Source organism: Elephantulus edwardii, unplaced genomic scaffold, assembly GCF_000299155.1.
Source record: "Elephantulus edwardii isolate Elephantulus edwardi_28Jun2011 unplaced genomic scaffold, EleEdw1.0 scaffold00040, whole genome shotgun sequence".
Taxonomy (NCBI): domain Eukaryota; kingdom Metazoa; phylum Chordata; class Mammalia; order Macroscelidea; family Macroscelididae; genus Elephantulus; species Elephantulus edwardii.
The window spans coordinates 8,868,429-8,883,381 of NW_006399790.1; the positions used below are offsets into that span (position 1 = coordinate 8,868,429).

Below are 14,953 nucleotides of genomic sequence, written 5' to 3' on the forward strand. Positions count from 1 at the left end.
CTAATAAAATTTAATAATAAAAAAAACCAAAACAAAAAAAAAAAGGCATTGTGCAATGGCCATAGCAACAGACTCAAAGGAATCAACAATGATAACGATGGCACAGGGCAGGGCAATCCTTCCTGCTATTGTACGTAAGTCTGAGTTGACTCAACCACATCTAAAAATGATCGCAATTACTCCATCACCATGGGTCAGGCACTCTTTGAGAAACTATAAATGCATATTCACTCAGTGACTCCATATTGTTTTGTGTTTATTTAGAGTCTCTTACAATCTATTTGTAGGTTATTTTATCCTTAAAAAGCTAGAGAATTATGTCAGAGGTTAGCTAAAAAATCTATTTTTATAAAGAAATCAAACACTACAGCTCAATAGTTGTTGTTGTTGTGTACCGTAGAGTTGGAACTGACCCATAGCTGATCCTCTCTGACAGGTTTTCAGAGGCAGTTAGTCGCATGGGGGGAAGAGATTGCCCAGTTGGGAGTATGTGATATGTCTATCACTTGGAATTTAAGCAGTCCTTGCTGCATTCCTCCAGAGTAATATCTCCAATTAATGAGCTGAATACAAACTCTCCCTCTCATTGCCATTCCATTATTTTTAAATTCATAGATAAATCTCTATAATTCTTGATACTGGCAACTATTACATGCCACAAGTCTCAATATTTATTTGCCTTCCAAGGGAGCATTCTTTTATTTTCTGACATAGTGGAGGGAAGGAGGAGGTTGTGTGTGTGTGAGAGAGAGAGACAGAGAAGAGTTTCATTATTCTTTTTCATTTTTGAATGAAGCATTCTGGAATAACAGCCACTGAGTATGGCTGACAAAAGAGAAACACGTCTTGTAAACAACTTACTTTTTTTAGATAATGTTTTTGTCAAAACATTTCTCTTTACGATGACTATAGAGTAATTTTAATATACATGATTAATGAATGGTGCAAAGGAAATAGTAGAGTTCTCCTATTCAACATCTCATTTAAGAACAAAACACTCTGCTGTAACTGCAGCAAGTAAGATCTCTGAGGCTGACGCTTTTTCATTGGGGGAGAAATTTTCTTTTAATTAAAAAAATTTTTTTGTATGCTTCAATAAGTTATAGAGTGTCCTCTAGTGGAGAAACTCTTCGCTCAGCAGTTTTAGAAAGGGCCAAATGATATCTAATTAAGAAGGTTGCACTAAATAACAGGTGCCCCTTCTGCCAAATGGAAACCCACTGGTTTAAGGAAAAATACATCATCTTTCCTTTAAGGCCCCCTCAACATCCCAGCCTACTTGAACGTCTGCTGTAGGACATGTATTGTTCTCATTTCAGATAGCAAATGATTTTTTATGATCAATTTTAGAGCGCTTCCTTCTGAACCTGCTAAGATTGAGCTGACGGTGCACCTTTCTGCCAAAAAAAGGTAGCAGCAGCATTTAGTGCAATTTACTGGAGCTTTTACAGGTATCAACTTGAGACAGCAAGAATACCATTATCTTCTGGGCTCTAGTCCTGGCAGATGGATACATTTGATATGTGCGACTCCCTAGGCCATGGCTTAAATGTGTTATTATTTGAAGTAAAACAAGGAAACTAAATGGAGAGGAAAATTAAATAAGAGTGCCTCCCTCGTCCCTGGAAGATGTAGATTCTTAATGCTAATTTCCTGTATTTCTGGCGGAGTGTAGTAAATAGAATTAGCACTTTCACTTGAGTATCAGAGAGAGGGTTTTTTTTTTTCTTTTCCCCCCTAATATGTGCATATAAGAGGAAGAAGCCTGGTGGCACAGTGTTCAAACAGTCAGCTACTGAATGAGAAGTCAGAAGTCTGGATCCACTAACTGCATCAAGAGAGAAAGATATGGCAGTTGCTGTTTCTGTAAAGATTACAGTGTTGGACACCCCATGGGGAAGTTTTGCTCTATCCTATAGGCTCACTATGAATCAGAATCTCCAGCTATGAGTCAGAATCTATAGAGTCTGGTATTAGGTTTAATTGAAGAGGATAAGGAAGAACTACAGTGTTTGACTCTGTATCACAGACTGCAATTGCCTTATCAGAAACTGCATGTTACAGCAAATTAGAGACCTAGAGATAGGGAAGATGGATAGTTGCTTTTGATAACAAGTTAAATAGATTTGAACAAAGTAAAGATACAATTATATTGCTGATGCTTTAATGTGGGGGGGAAGAGGAATAAAGAAAGTGTTCATAAAATCCTTCAGTCACCCAACATACATGTTTGTATAAATGTTGCTCATTTTAATGGCAGTGATAAGCAATGAGGCAAGCTCTGTAATCTTGTTAAGAGAATTTTCAGAAAAATGATGATATCACAACGCAAACAGGTAGAAAATTAGTACACTTTATTTTTTTCTTTTTTTAGTTTATATGATGTGAGAGCGCCAGGTATACGTTATAACTAGTTCAAAGAAAAATCTCAAAAGGGCAGATTTATACAGATAAAAGAATGTTGAGATATATTGCAAATGGAGACAAACTAGTCTATGAATGAATGGAAGGAAGCAAAGGAGGGACTTCAATACCAGACAGGACAGAATTTATTTATCAGTTACTGACAATTTACAAAGCGTTGAAAAATACCTCAAAGTCATAGAAAGGGCTAGAATCTGATAACCCAGAAGAGTGTGCTATGAGCAGTTTCCCACTGAAATGTGCTTTATTTTTACATTCCTGTAGAAAAAAGAATGTATTTCTTAAGCTTAGAGTGAGCTGTGAGTGACCTCCTTGTAACCTTACATCTTATCTCTAGCAGCTACATCTCTACCCAGCACTGTCATTATTTTGAACTCTATTTCCTCTTCTCTGGCCTCCCTGTCCTTGCTTCCTGTTTAAGAGTCCTGCCTGAATTCTTTGCCAATCTCATGCCTTTTTCTAAGCTCCAATTCTACTTTAAACAGAATCTAAGTTAAAAAGAAATTGTTCTAGAGAGGTTTATCTCCCCCCCAAAACTGTGACCACTATCTCAAACCCTTTCACCAGAACCAGGATACTTGTTAAGAATGAAAAATTCCTAAACGGCCCGGATTTGTTATATTAGAATTGGGGAGATACAGAATCTTTGACAATGAATGTTGACACTCACTGTCTTTTTTTTTCTTTAATATTTTATTTTCAATTTTTCCTTCATTGTTGCACATTTTCTTCACCCCTCCCCTAACTGCGCCCAGCCCTCCTGCAATGCACTCTTTGTTCCAGATTGTTGTCATACATATAATGCCTTATCATATAACACTCATTGTCTTAAGTAGAGGGAGCTATGGTGTTTCAAAGATTAAGTGTTCACCTATTTATAGAAAGGCTGGCAATTTAGACCCACACAGGCTGAGTTCACAAGAAAAAGACCTGGTGATCTGCTCCTGTAAACAACACAGTTTTGAAAACTCTATGGGGCAATTGTACTCTTTCACTCAGAGTTGCTATGAGTGGAATCAACTTGTCAGCACTTAACAAAGACTTCAGCAGTTGTTGAAGTTATGTACCCTTGAGTTGAAATCAACTCCAAGTTGACCCTCCAGCAGGTTTTCAGAGGTAGTACATCACATAGGAAGAGAATGCCCATCAGTCTAGTGAAGCAGCTGGTGCCTTGTGCCTTTAGGTTTGCAGTGCAACTCATTACCACTGAGTCACCAGAGTTCCCCAACTTAAGTAAGGAAGATAATAAAACATTTGAAAGAATATTCTTCTAAGCTCAATGACATTATAGAAGAGAAGGAGATTATGAAATAAAACCTTGGTGGAAGTTAGCAAAAGTTGAGTTAGGTGATTATAAAGTAAGGTCTTGGTGAAAGTTCTTAGAAACGCTGTTGAGTTAGGTGCTGTGGAGTCCAGTCCAACTCATAGTAACACTACGTTCCAAAGAAGGAAACTCTACCCACCCTGTGCTGTCCACAATCAACACCCATGGAAGCAGCAGTCAAAAATAAAAAGCTGGACTGCATGGAAAAATCTGCTGTCAAGAATGTCTTTAAAAGAACAAGGATGTCAGTTTAAAGACTGAGATGCACCTTGTTGTTGTTTTTATGTGCCATCTAGTTTCCTTTAACTCATAGTGACCCTATGTACATCAGCTCTGAACCCTGCACTGTCCTGAGCCAATCTCATAATCTCTGACAGACCTAATCCCATTTCTGCAGTCACTGAGTAAATCCACCTGGCTCTTCCTCTCCTGTGCTATCCCTCCACCCTTACAAGCATAATGCTCTTCTCCAAGGACTGCTCCCTCCTGGCCACATGCCCAAAGTATGTGAGATGGAGCCTCAAAATATCTCCAGGGAGCAGCTTGGTTTTATCCTCTTCAGGACTGACCTGTTTGTGCTCCTAGCAGTCCATGGTGTGTTCAACACTCTTCTCTAGCCCCATAACGCAAAGGTATCAATTCTCCTTCTATAATCCTTAGTCATTGTCCAGAACTCTGATGTCTAGCAAGTAACTGCAAAGACTATGGCCTGAATCAGGCACACCTTATTCTCCAGTCTGACATCATTGCTCTTCAGTACTCTAGAGAAGTCTGTGACAACAGACTTTCCCAGTATAATTCGTCTTTTGATTTCTTGATTGCTGGTGCCAAGAGCGTTGATTGTGAAACCAAGCAAGTTGAAGTTAGGACCTTACCCAAACCATATCATTCTTCAAGTGCCTCAGATTCATTTGACAATGATTAAGGAAGCCCAAGCAAGAACTGATGTCTTTGAACTGTTGTGTTGGTAAAGAGTATTGAATATCCTGTGGACTGCCAAAAGAACAAACAAATCTTTGCTGGCAGATGTGCAGTCAGAGTACTTCTTAGAGGCAAGGATGATGAAACTTCACCTCACTTCCTTTGGATATATTGTCAGAAGGGACAAGTCCTTAGAAGAATATGCTGAGAAAGGTGGAGGCTAAGAGAAGGAGAAGATCCTCAACAAAATGGATTGAGGAATTGACTGCAAGAGCGGCCTAAGACACAGCGTGACAACAGTGCAGGATTGGGGTAGAGGGGCAAGGTATAGGGTCACTATGATTTGGAGTCAATTTTATGGCACCTAACAACAGCATTTTCCCCTAGTTGATCTATTTGGATTTAAAGGGTATTTAGTTATTTCTTCAATCTCTAATTTATTTTGTTTTATGGAGTCACATTCATTTTTATTTTCTTTTAATTTCCAAATCACTATTCAGCTGTGGTAAGGCAATGCCCTGAAGAAGATGCAGTTCATTTTTTATCATTATATTGATTCCAAAGAGGTGTATTTCTACCTGAGGGACAAATACTTCCTAGTGTTATCATTGTTTTTAAATCGAGCTTGCTATTTGTTTGGACCAAGCACATCTTGTCCAGGCCCACCATTATACTTCTTCAGGTTAGTTATTGACAGTGCAGTCTACTTACATTTCTAAATCAATACAGAATAATTTTTTTAGGTTTATGTTTATTGTATTTTCATTAGCAATAGCGTTGAGTCTATAATATAACTTGGAATTGTACTTCAAATTGTATTCTTCATCTCAAAATTTGGGACCCCTCTCTATAGTTCATATAGGGAGTCCTGGTGACTTAGTGGTAGGGAATTGTGCTGCCAACACAAAAGTTGTTGTTGTTTGTTGTTATGTGCCATCGAGTTGCTTGCGACTCATAGAGACCCTATGTACAACAGCCCTAAACTCTGTTCTGTCAAGTGGTTCAAATCCACCAGTTCCTCTGCGGGAGAAGGATGGGCCATCTTCTCCCATGAGATTTCCTGCCTCTGAAACCCCAATGCAGAGTCAGCTACATGTCAGTTCTGATTCAAAGGTACACAACCACAACCACCACCATGACAACAACTTACATATTTCCTAAAAAATTTTATTTCAGTTGAGAGATTTAGTAGTTTGTTTAATCATATCCATCTCTCTGTGAAAGAAAAAAATGTACTGGACAGTATCACATCAGGCAAAGACTGGTGGTTTTGAACTGCATGTCCTTGGGTTGAAAATACAATTGCTTACCACCAGATCCTCCTGTTCCAACTTAAAACAGCCCTACAAAACAAATGCCTTTAAACTGTGATATTGTCAAAGAATGTCAAATATGACATAGGCTGCAACAGAACAAACAAACCTGTCTTGGAGGAAATGCAACTGGGGAGCTCTTGGAGGCAAGAATGGTGACTTGCATACTTCGAGCATGCTGTTAGGAGGGACCAGTCCTTGGAAAAGGACATGTGGGGAGAGGTAGAGGGTCAGAAAAAGAGAGGAAGTCCCTCAATAAGATGGATTGACACAGTAACTGTGAACAGTGGGCTCCAGCGTGGCAGAGATTGTGAGGAAGATGCAGGACAGAGCAGGCTATAGAGCTGTTGTTCAGAGTGTCGCTAGGAGTTGTGGCTAATTTGATGGCACTTAACAACAACAGTAACAAAGAGCAGAGTTGAACAGCCCCACAGGGTTTCTAAGCTTAGAATCTGTAGGGAACCAGGTTGCCACTTACTCTTTTCCACTGGTGAGTTGGAACTGCTGACTCTTTAGTTTTCAGAAAATGATTAACAACTCCACCAGGATTCCCAAGAGGTGTACTGTACACCACTATGCAGTATCTCCGTCATAATGGTATTAAGTTGTTGTCATAAGCTGTCAGAGTCGTCCTGGTCCACCGAAACCCAATGATCAAACTACTGTGATTCATAAGATTTTTATTGGCTGAGTTACAGAAGAAGATCACTAAACCTTTCTTCCTAGTCCATCGTAAGCTGGAAACCTCCAAAACTTGTTCAACATTATAACAGCACAAAGGTTCCACTAGCAGATGATGTGTGGCTGTGTTGCAGCTGCACTGGCTGAGAATCAAAACCGGGTCTCCTGCATGAAAAATAAAAATGCTTCCACTGACCCATCACCGCCTTAAGAGTGTGTGTTAGTTACTATTATGTGTTAGGTCCTCTCTGGTTGGGACTGTCTTATAGTAACACTAAGTACAACACTACCTACTCCTATACCATCCTCATAACCTTTGCTATGTTTGAGCCCATTGTTGCCATCATTGCATCTTCTTTTTGACCAATCCTCTATTTTACCAAATATGATGCCCTTCTCCAGGAACTGGTCCCTCCTGATGATATGCCCAAGGTACGTGAAGCCAAGTGCTACCACCTCCATTTCCAAGAAACATTCTGACTCTACTTTCAAGGCAAATTTACTGGTCCTCCTGACAGTCCATAGCTTTTTTTCATATTCTTCACCAAAACCATAATTCAAAGGCATACTTTCTTCAGTCTACCTTATTCACTGTCCAGGTTTCACATGCATATGAGGTGATTGTAAATGCCATGACCTTGGTCATGTGCACCTTACTCCTCAAAATGACCTCTTTGCTTTCTAACATTTTAAAAACAGTTCTGTGCAGCAGTTTCCCCTGGGTCAGTATATCCTTTGATTTCTTGCTTGGTACTTTCATGAGTGTTGACTGTGGACCCAAGAAAAATAAAATCCTTGATAATGACAATCTCTTCTCCATCTAACATGAAGTTGATTATGAGTCCAGCTGTTAGGATTTTTGGGGTTTTTTTATGTTAAATGTTATCCATATTGAAGGAAATAGTCTCAGATACTCATCAATAGATGTTTCAGGTTTTCTTAGCTATCAGCAAGCAAGGTTGTATCATCTATGGATGGTAGGTTATTAATGAATCTTCTTCCAGTCCTAGTGCCATATTCTTATTCATATATTCCCGTTTGGTCTGATTATTCACTCAGCACAAAGACTGGATAAGTAAGATGAAATGATACAGCCCTAACACATAACTTTCCTGATTTTAAACTATGCAACATTCTTTTGTTGTGTTCAAATGATTGCCTACACATGGGTGCTGCATGAGCACACTGAAGTGTTTGGGAATTCCCATTCTACTCAATCGTATCCATAATTTGTTATGATTCCAACAGTCAACTGCCTTTGCACAGTCAATAAAACACAAGTAAATGTCTTTCTGCAATTCTCTGCACATTGAGTAACAGAATGCTAGAAGGTGATAAGTATTATGAGGAAAAGAAAGCATACGATAGGAGGGAATCGAGTGGTAGCTGTAGTTTTAACTGTTGCTCACAATAAGCCTCACTGAGGAGATTGAAACAAATATTTGAAGGAGCTTCTGGAAGTCTAGAACAGCATTCCATACAGAAAGAACAGCCAGTGCAAAGTTCTAAGACTGTAATATGCCTGGGGAGATCCAGGGATACAAGAACAGCAAGGTAACAGGGGAAAAAAAGGAGAAATATATTATTTTATATGAGTAAAATAACGAGGGAATTTTGAGCACTTTACTACCTTTGTTTTTTGTATCATTTAAAGTTTCTATGATTTAATTTTTTCTTTTTCTTTTTTTATGATTATTAATTTTAATGAAAGTTTACAGAGACTTTGGATTTCCATTCAGTCATTAATAATTACCAGCTCAGAGAATTTTGAAACATTTCCTAATCAGTACTTGTACCACTGAAATAACATCTGAATGATAAGCCTGTGCATTTGCAACACTGAGGGCTAAGTTACAAACTAGACTTTCCCTGTTGAGATAGGCTATGGACATGCAGGTTTTAATTAATCAAGCCATGCAAACGACAAATAAGGGCAAACGGAAGTTTAGTAGATGTTAAGCAAATTATTAATTTGAATATCTTTATTAAGTTCCTAATCCATGCAAGACGAGTCTTGATAAAATTAAAGAAAGAGCTTATTTTTCAGAAAGGGAATACACAAGGAAGTTGCTAGTTATACCACAAGCAAACCAACTAGTTAGTTCAAGGGTTGTACCCAAACCTGCTGCTGTCCAGTCAGTTCTGGCTCTTAGCAACCTTGTATGACAAAGCAGAACTGCACTAAAGCATATCTGAGCTTCAACCTGCATAGGAGTAGACATCACATCTGAATCACCTATCTTGCAGTTAGCAGCCTGGTGCTCTAACCACTATGCCATCTGGGCTCTTGTAAGAGCTGTTAACTCAATTTGTTGACATCAACCAGAAGCAACTCATAGCTGACCCTCCAGTGGGTTTTCAGGAGGCTGTAAATAGCACGGGAGGAGACTGATCACCTTGCTCCTGTGGAGCCGCTGGTGGATTTGAACCATCACAAGGCTGGCTGCTGCCTTTGGGTGAGCAGTGCAACTCCCTACTGGCTAGAGCTAAAATACAGAAAGAGAAATGACAGAATAACCTACTCAGTATATTCTTTCATAAGAGGTGTTTTTTTGAACAGGGTTGTTGTTGTTGTGTACTGTCAAGTAGGAACCAACCCATAGCTGACCCTCCAGTGGGTTTTCAGAGGCAGTAAATCACACAGGAGGAGACTGCCCATCTTTCTCCCACATAGCACCTGGTGGATTCGAACCATACGCCTTTGGATTTGCAGAGAAATTCCTTACCACTAAGCTATGGGATTAGGAGAATGTAATGTAAGGACCGCAACAGATTATAAAACTTGAGGATGGATTAATTCCTAAAACTCAGATGCTTTAAAACCTGCTATACAAGCTAGCACGTCCTACTTCATGAGCTCAAGTGAGAAATACAGTTACAGCCCATGTCTTTTCTTAAAGTATTTAAGAATTTAAGTCTTTTCCTAAGTATTTCCTGGTAATTGCTATTAAGCTCTCTTGGCCCTTATTTGGTGGAATACCATCATCATCTTCTGATACATACCCTGTCCCTTGACTGTCTCTCAACTCCTGATCCCTTATTTCTGCTTTCAAACAGAAGATTGTGCTCATGTGGCCTCTAAAGTCATAGCTTTCTATCTGACATTCATTGAATTTGATGCAATTTCTTAAAGGAAAAGTATCAACTAGAGCTAATTTCCTCCCCCCAACACTGAGGTCCCTGGGTAAAGTGTCAGGTATGAGTGCACACTTCCCTGGCCTTCTCTCAGGATTGCCTCCACTGGGCTTCTAGCATCCCTTCCTACTGGCAGAGTTGGGAGAAGGACGAGCAGTGGGGCTTTTTCGCTCAGTCACACAAACTAGTCTAATGAAGAGAAGCCGCTCCGAACCGCTCTTCCCAGACCAGCGCTCTGCCCAAGCTAACTTTCTATTCTGTCTGGACCGAGAAGCAGCTGGCAGATCCCCAATCCCTCTTTCTCGCTTTCACTTCTCAGTTATTGCACAGAGATGCACATAAAAAAAGAAAAATCTCTATCTTATCAAGCTTCCTAGTTTATCCTTTTTTCTTCTTCTTTAAAAGGTTCCCTATTCTCATATTGACCTACAGCGTGATCATCTGTAGTCATTACTATCACCTGTTTTATCTTTTTTAGGAAATTATGTGGCACTAATCTGATCATTGCAGTGACTGTCCTTATGTGATCCTGAAGTACTGCAACATTCTCCATCTTCTTGAGTCTCTCTGATCCAAGCTCCGCTTTGCAGATATACTTAGGATGAATTCTTTAGAAGGCAGGTGTGATTCTATCAGCTCCTAACTTAAGAGCCCTTCTCTTGCTCCCCACTGCCCTTAAAAGGAAGTCCCACATCTGCAACATGTTTTCATTTGTGCTCTATTCATGCCTCATTTCACCCCTCCTCCTCCTGTGCTGCAATCCCAGAGGCCTGCAGTTCGAATCCACCAGCTGCTCCACGGGAGATGGATGAGCAATATTTTTCTGTGCAATTAGAAGTGCCTCTGACCACCCCCTGGAGCGTCAGTTCTGGCTTGGTTCTGACTCAATGGCAACCACCTCCCTCTGAGCACGCATGCGCACTCATGTGCGTGCACAGCCAAGTCACACTTTCGCTTCAGTCACTTTACAGTGATATAATTTCCTCCAAATGTCCCTTTTCCCACCCTGATCGTGTTCTCTTTTCTTGGGCGTGCTCTTCGATTCTTCTCCTTATCCCCTTTTCATCCTTCCATGAATTCCACTCCTGAGTCCATGGCTTTCCCAGCCTAAGTCTGGAAAGATTCTATCCTTATGCCCTTAAACAATCCCAACTTGGAAGAAAGGCAGTCACAATGCTCCTTAGAAACAAGGATGGTGAAATCTGGCTGCACATATTCTAGGCATGTTATTAGGAGAAGCCAGTACCTGGAGAAGGATACCATACTTGGAAAAAGAGAAGGTTGGCTAAGGAGAGGAGAACTCTCAACAAGATGGACTGACACAGTGACTCAGTGGACTGAAACACAGCAGAGGCTGTGAGGATGGCACAGGATCGAGCAAGGTTTCCCAGAGGTCACTAGGAGCCATAGCCAGGGAGCTCAAGCAACCTAGTGGTAAGCAGTTGTGCTGTCATCTTTAAGGCCCATGGTTCAAATCTACAAGGTGCTCCATGAGTGAAGGATGGGCACTCTCCTCTCATGTAATTGATTGTCTCGGAAAACCTGCTAGAGAGTCAGCTATAAGCCTGTTCCAACTCAAAGGTACATAACAACCACAAATGAGTCACATCCAAGTCGAGAGCACCTCGCCTGAGAAGAGGCTCCCATAGAACCACCGCCGAGAAACAAGAGCTTTGGTGGCTCAGTGGTAAGGAGTTGCCAATCCAAAAACATGCAGTTCAAATGCACCAGGTGCTCTGCAGAACAATAGGCAACCTCCTCCCACGTGATTTACAGCCTCTGAAAACCCTCTGGAAGGCTATTTATGAGTTGATTCCAACCTGATGACAGACAACAACAGATCTAGAGGTGAGGCAGGTGGTCAAGGACTAAGTGAGCAACAGTGAGCATGCAAATTACTTAAGCCCTTCTCAGGTATGGTCAGCACATGGCCTGTAGGGAGAGAAGAATTTTAAGAGAGGCAAATCCGTTGATCTGGGAAGGTAGGTGAGTGATAAGAGGGATACAGTCAGATCCCACTGAAAGATTCCATGAGCTTTCCTGCTAAAGAGTGTCAGGTTGAGACGTACGTGGCTTGTTCATTGCTTACAAACTCCCATATTTAGCAAAGTTGTAGTAGAAAACTAGCTAATGTTTAGAGATGTCTGTACATGAATCCCAGTCATTAAGTACCATGTGAAAACTAAGACTTGATTCCTTGATAGACTGTGTAAATTATTGACTTATATATTTTTTAAAACCCTGTAATATATGTCAATTTTGTCTGCACATGATACTAATGATGGTGTCGTGTAAATCTTAAAGCTAACTGTTTAATCCATGACTAAATGACACTATAACAAGTAGTCCAGTTGTATAAAAGCTAGAGTGCTCTTATGAAAGTCTAAAGTTAAGGGATATTACACTAAAATTGTTTTGTGCATGTAAATATCAACTGTGGTCAAATAATGTTGTACTGACGCTTTCCATAGAAATCTAGGGATCACTTCTAATTAGTAAGATTGGCATTCACCTATCCTTTTTGTAAAGTAAATAGTCTCCAAAGGAGGGGGGGGAAATTCTATCATTATGAAAATATTTATGAACAAAAACCTAATAAGAAAGGAACCCTCTTGGCAGCCCATTTTACTTCTTAAAAGCTTGTAGACATTTTGTGCACTTGCTTTATTTGGTCAACAACGACTGTTCTAAGAGTCAAAGTTTGTGAGGAATTTCTTCCTTGAAGAACATGCTGACAGGAGCAAAAACATGATAAAATGAGAAAGATCTAGCTTGCCCAGCTGAGACATATTGAAAGAGCAGCAATTTATATGTTAACTATCCATATATAATGACCATCGTTAAAATTATAAGATTAATTTTATCGGATAAAATGCTCCTTACTGTGAAACTTGGAGAAGGAATTTGCATCTAGGTATGTTCGTGGCTGAGCTAAGACAGACAAATGCAAGAGAACTCTGCTTCTCTCTGAATTTATAGCATAGGATCAGTGAAATTACAATTTTGCCAGATGGTTTCTATTCATTCATAGCCTACCTCTGAGGTATCCAGGCTTTAGGAGCCTCCTTCCTTGGGTCTTATGGCACAAGAGTTGTCAGAGACTTCTACAAAACTGATGGCTTCCTTTTATTCTGTTGTAACTCATAATGACCCTATACATATAGGTAAAAATGTCCCAAGATTTCGTATGGAGTTGTGCAGCCAATCCAAGAGGTGCTCTTCTCTGGATATTCAAATCCACCAGCAGCTCTGAGGGAGAAAGATGGAAAATCACTTGAAATATGGAAACTGGATAGAAAGCCAGGCATAAGCCAGTTCCGAGTCAATGGCTATGAGCCGGAGTCAGCGTCTTGAGAATCTTTTTCTTTCCGGAGCCAATCACCTGGTCTTTTCTCCCATGGAGTGGCTGGTGGATTCCAACCTCTAATCTTACAGTTAGAAGCTGAACATTTAACACATTGCAGCACTATAGGTAATTAATTGGCAAAGCTTGCTACCTTCAGATGCTGGCTTTTGGTCTCCTTTTTAGATCCTTGTATATGTCTACACCTGGAAATCCCTTTGCCCCTGTCCAAGTTGTCACGTGACCTTGCAGAACCACATCACATGCTCTGATTTTGAGCTCCACTTAGAGGAAGGGGGTTCTTAAAACTAGCACATTCTGGAATATTTCAGTTCTCTAGTGCTGGCCAAGTGGTGGGGACACCAAGTGCTTGCAAAAAAAAGAAAAAAGAACAAGATACAACCGTCCAGAATGAAACTTTGCCTTCTACAAGCACTAAATTCACTTCCACCTCGGAGTCCTACCTCCACCTACCTTTTAAAGCAATCCACCAATCTATTCACCATTAGGATGGATCTCCTGAGTAGCATATTGGAAAAAAACTAATCTCCACAGCAGTGTCATTGATTTTACTTCTAATGAAAAATCCCATATATTTATACACCTGAGCTGTTCATTTGTTTGTAAATGTGCTTTCCTACCTAAGCATGTGTTAGTTATTATTCCTCATGAAGTAAAAAAATAAAATCACTATTGCTTTCTTTAGATCTTAGAGTTACTTTTCCCTTCCCAGTCAAGTATTTGATTCTCATTTCCTACATTCAAGACTGAGAAAATACTGTCTTTCTGCCTGAGAAAAATTGTACAATTATCTATATTGGGCACCTCCTGATACCTTACTTTCTGAAGAATTCATCGCCTCTTGGTGGCCGTCCCTGTAATATAGAACCTCAATCTAATCATGAGAAAAACATTAAGCAAACCTAAATTGAACAAGGTTCTACAAAACAACTGGCTGGTACTCTTTGAGATCTTATAAGCCACTCTCATTCCATTAAACAAGCCTTGCTGTCAAAAGCACACATTCTGTAAATTTGACAAAGAATGGAAATATCTGAAAAATTGTTCTTTTTAGAGATGTTTCATTAAGTCAATGAAGTGATCAAAATGAAATGTTACCTGCAAGTGTGCCTAAAATAAGCGTGTAGAAATAGTTCTCTAATACATTTCCATCACTTTTCTCCACAGGCGACTCCGCTAATCTAACCTGCAGAGCGTTCTTTGGGTACAGCGGCGATGTCAGTCCTTTAATTTACTGGATGAAAGGAGAGAAGTTTATTGAAGATCTGGATGAAAATCGAGTCTGGGAAAGTGACATTAGGTAAAATAATTTTTGCTCCTTACCTTACATAGTTAAGATTAGCATTTAGTCTACTAGAGACCAGAAAGTAAGCTGAAAAAAGTTGATGGCCTAGTAGCAAGAAGCTGTGCTGCCATCCTGAAGGCATGTGGTTCAAATCCACCAGCAGCTCCAAGGGAGAAGGATGGACAATCTCCTCCGTGTGATTACTGCCTTGGAAAATCTGCGAGAGGGTTAGCTGTGGGTCAGGTTCCAATTTGACAGTACACAACAACAACATTATAAAAAAATACAAGTTAATGACAAAGAGGCAGGGAGTTGCAAACCAGTAACACAAATAATTAAGGCAACTAAAGCAGCATGTTCATGAGAGAATATCCTCTGTATGAGATGGACCAAAACGTTACAGATGAACTACAATGGGCTAGTGTGCCTTTTGTTTCTAAATGTTATTTTCCCCTCCATTTATGAGAGGAAACATTGGCGCTGTCACTAGCACTCAATGATTCATT

General features: G+C 40.0%; 1 protein-coding gene across 1 annotated transcript in view; it reads left to right on the forward strand.

Moving 5' to 3' along the window:
• Positions 1 to 14,953, forward strand: part of LOC102861291 (interleukin-1 receptor accessory protein-like 1-like) — a 1,697,309-nt gene that overhangs the window by 1,630,330 nt on the left and 52,026 nt on the right. The window contains exon 7 of the mRNA XM_006885045.1: positions 14,330 to 14,462. Coding sequence (XP_006885107.1) covers positions 14,330 to 14,462 — 133 coding nt within the window. The remainder of the gene's footprint in view (positions 1 to 14,329; positions 14,463 to 14,953) is intronic.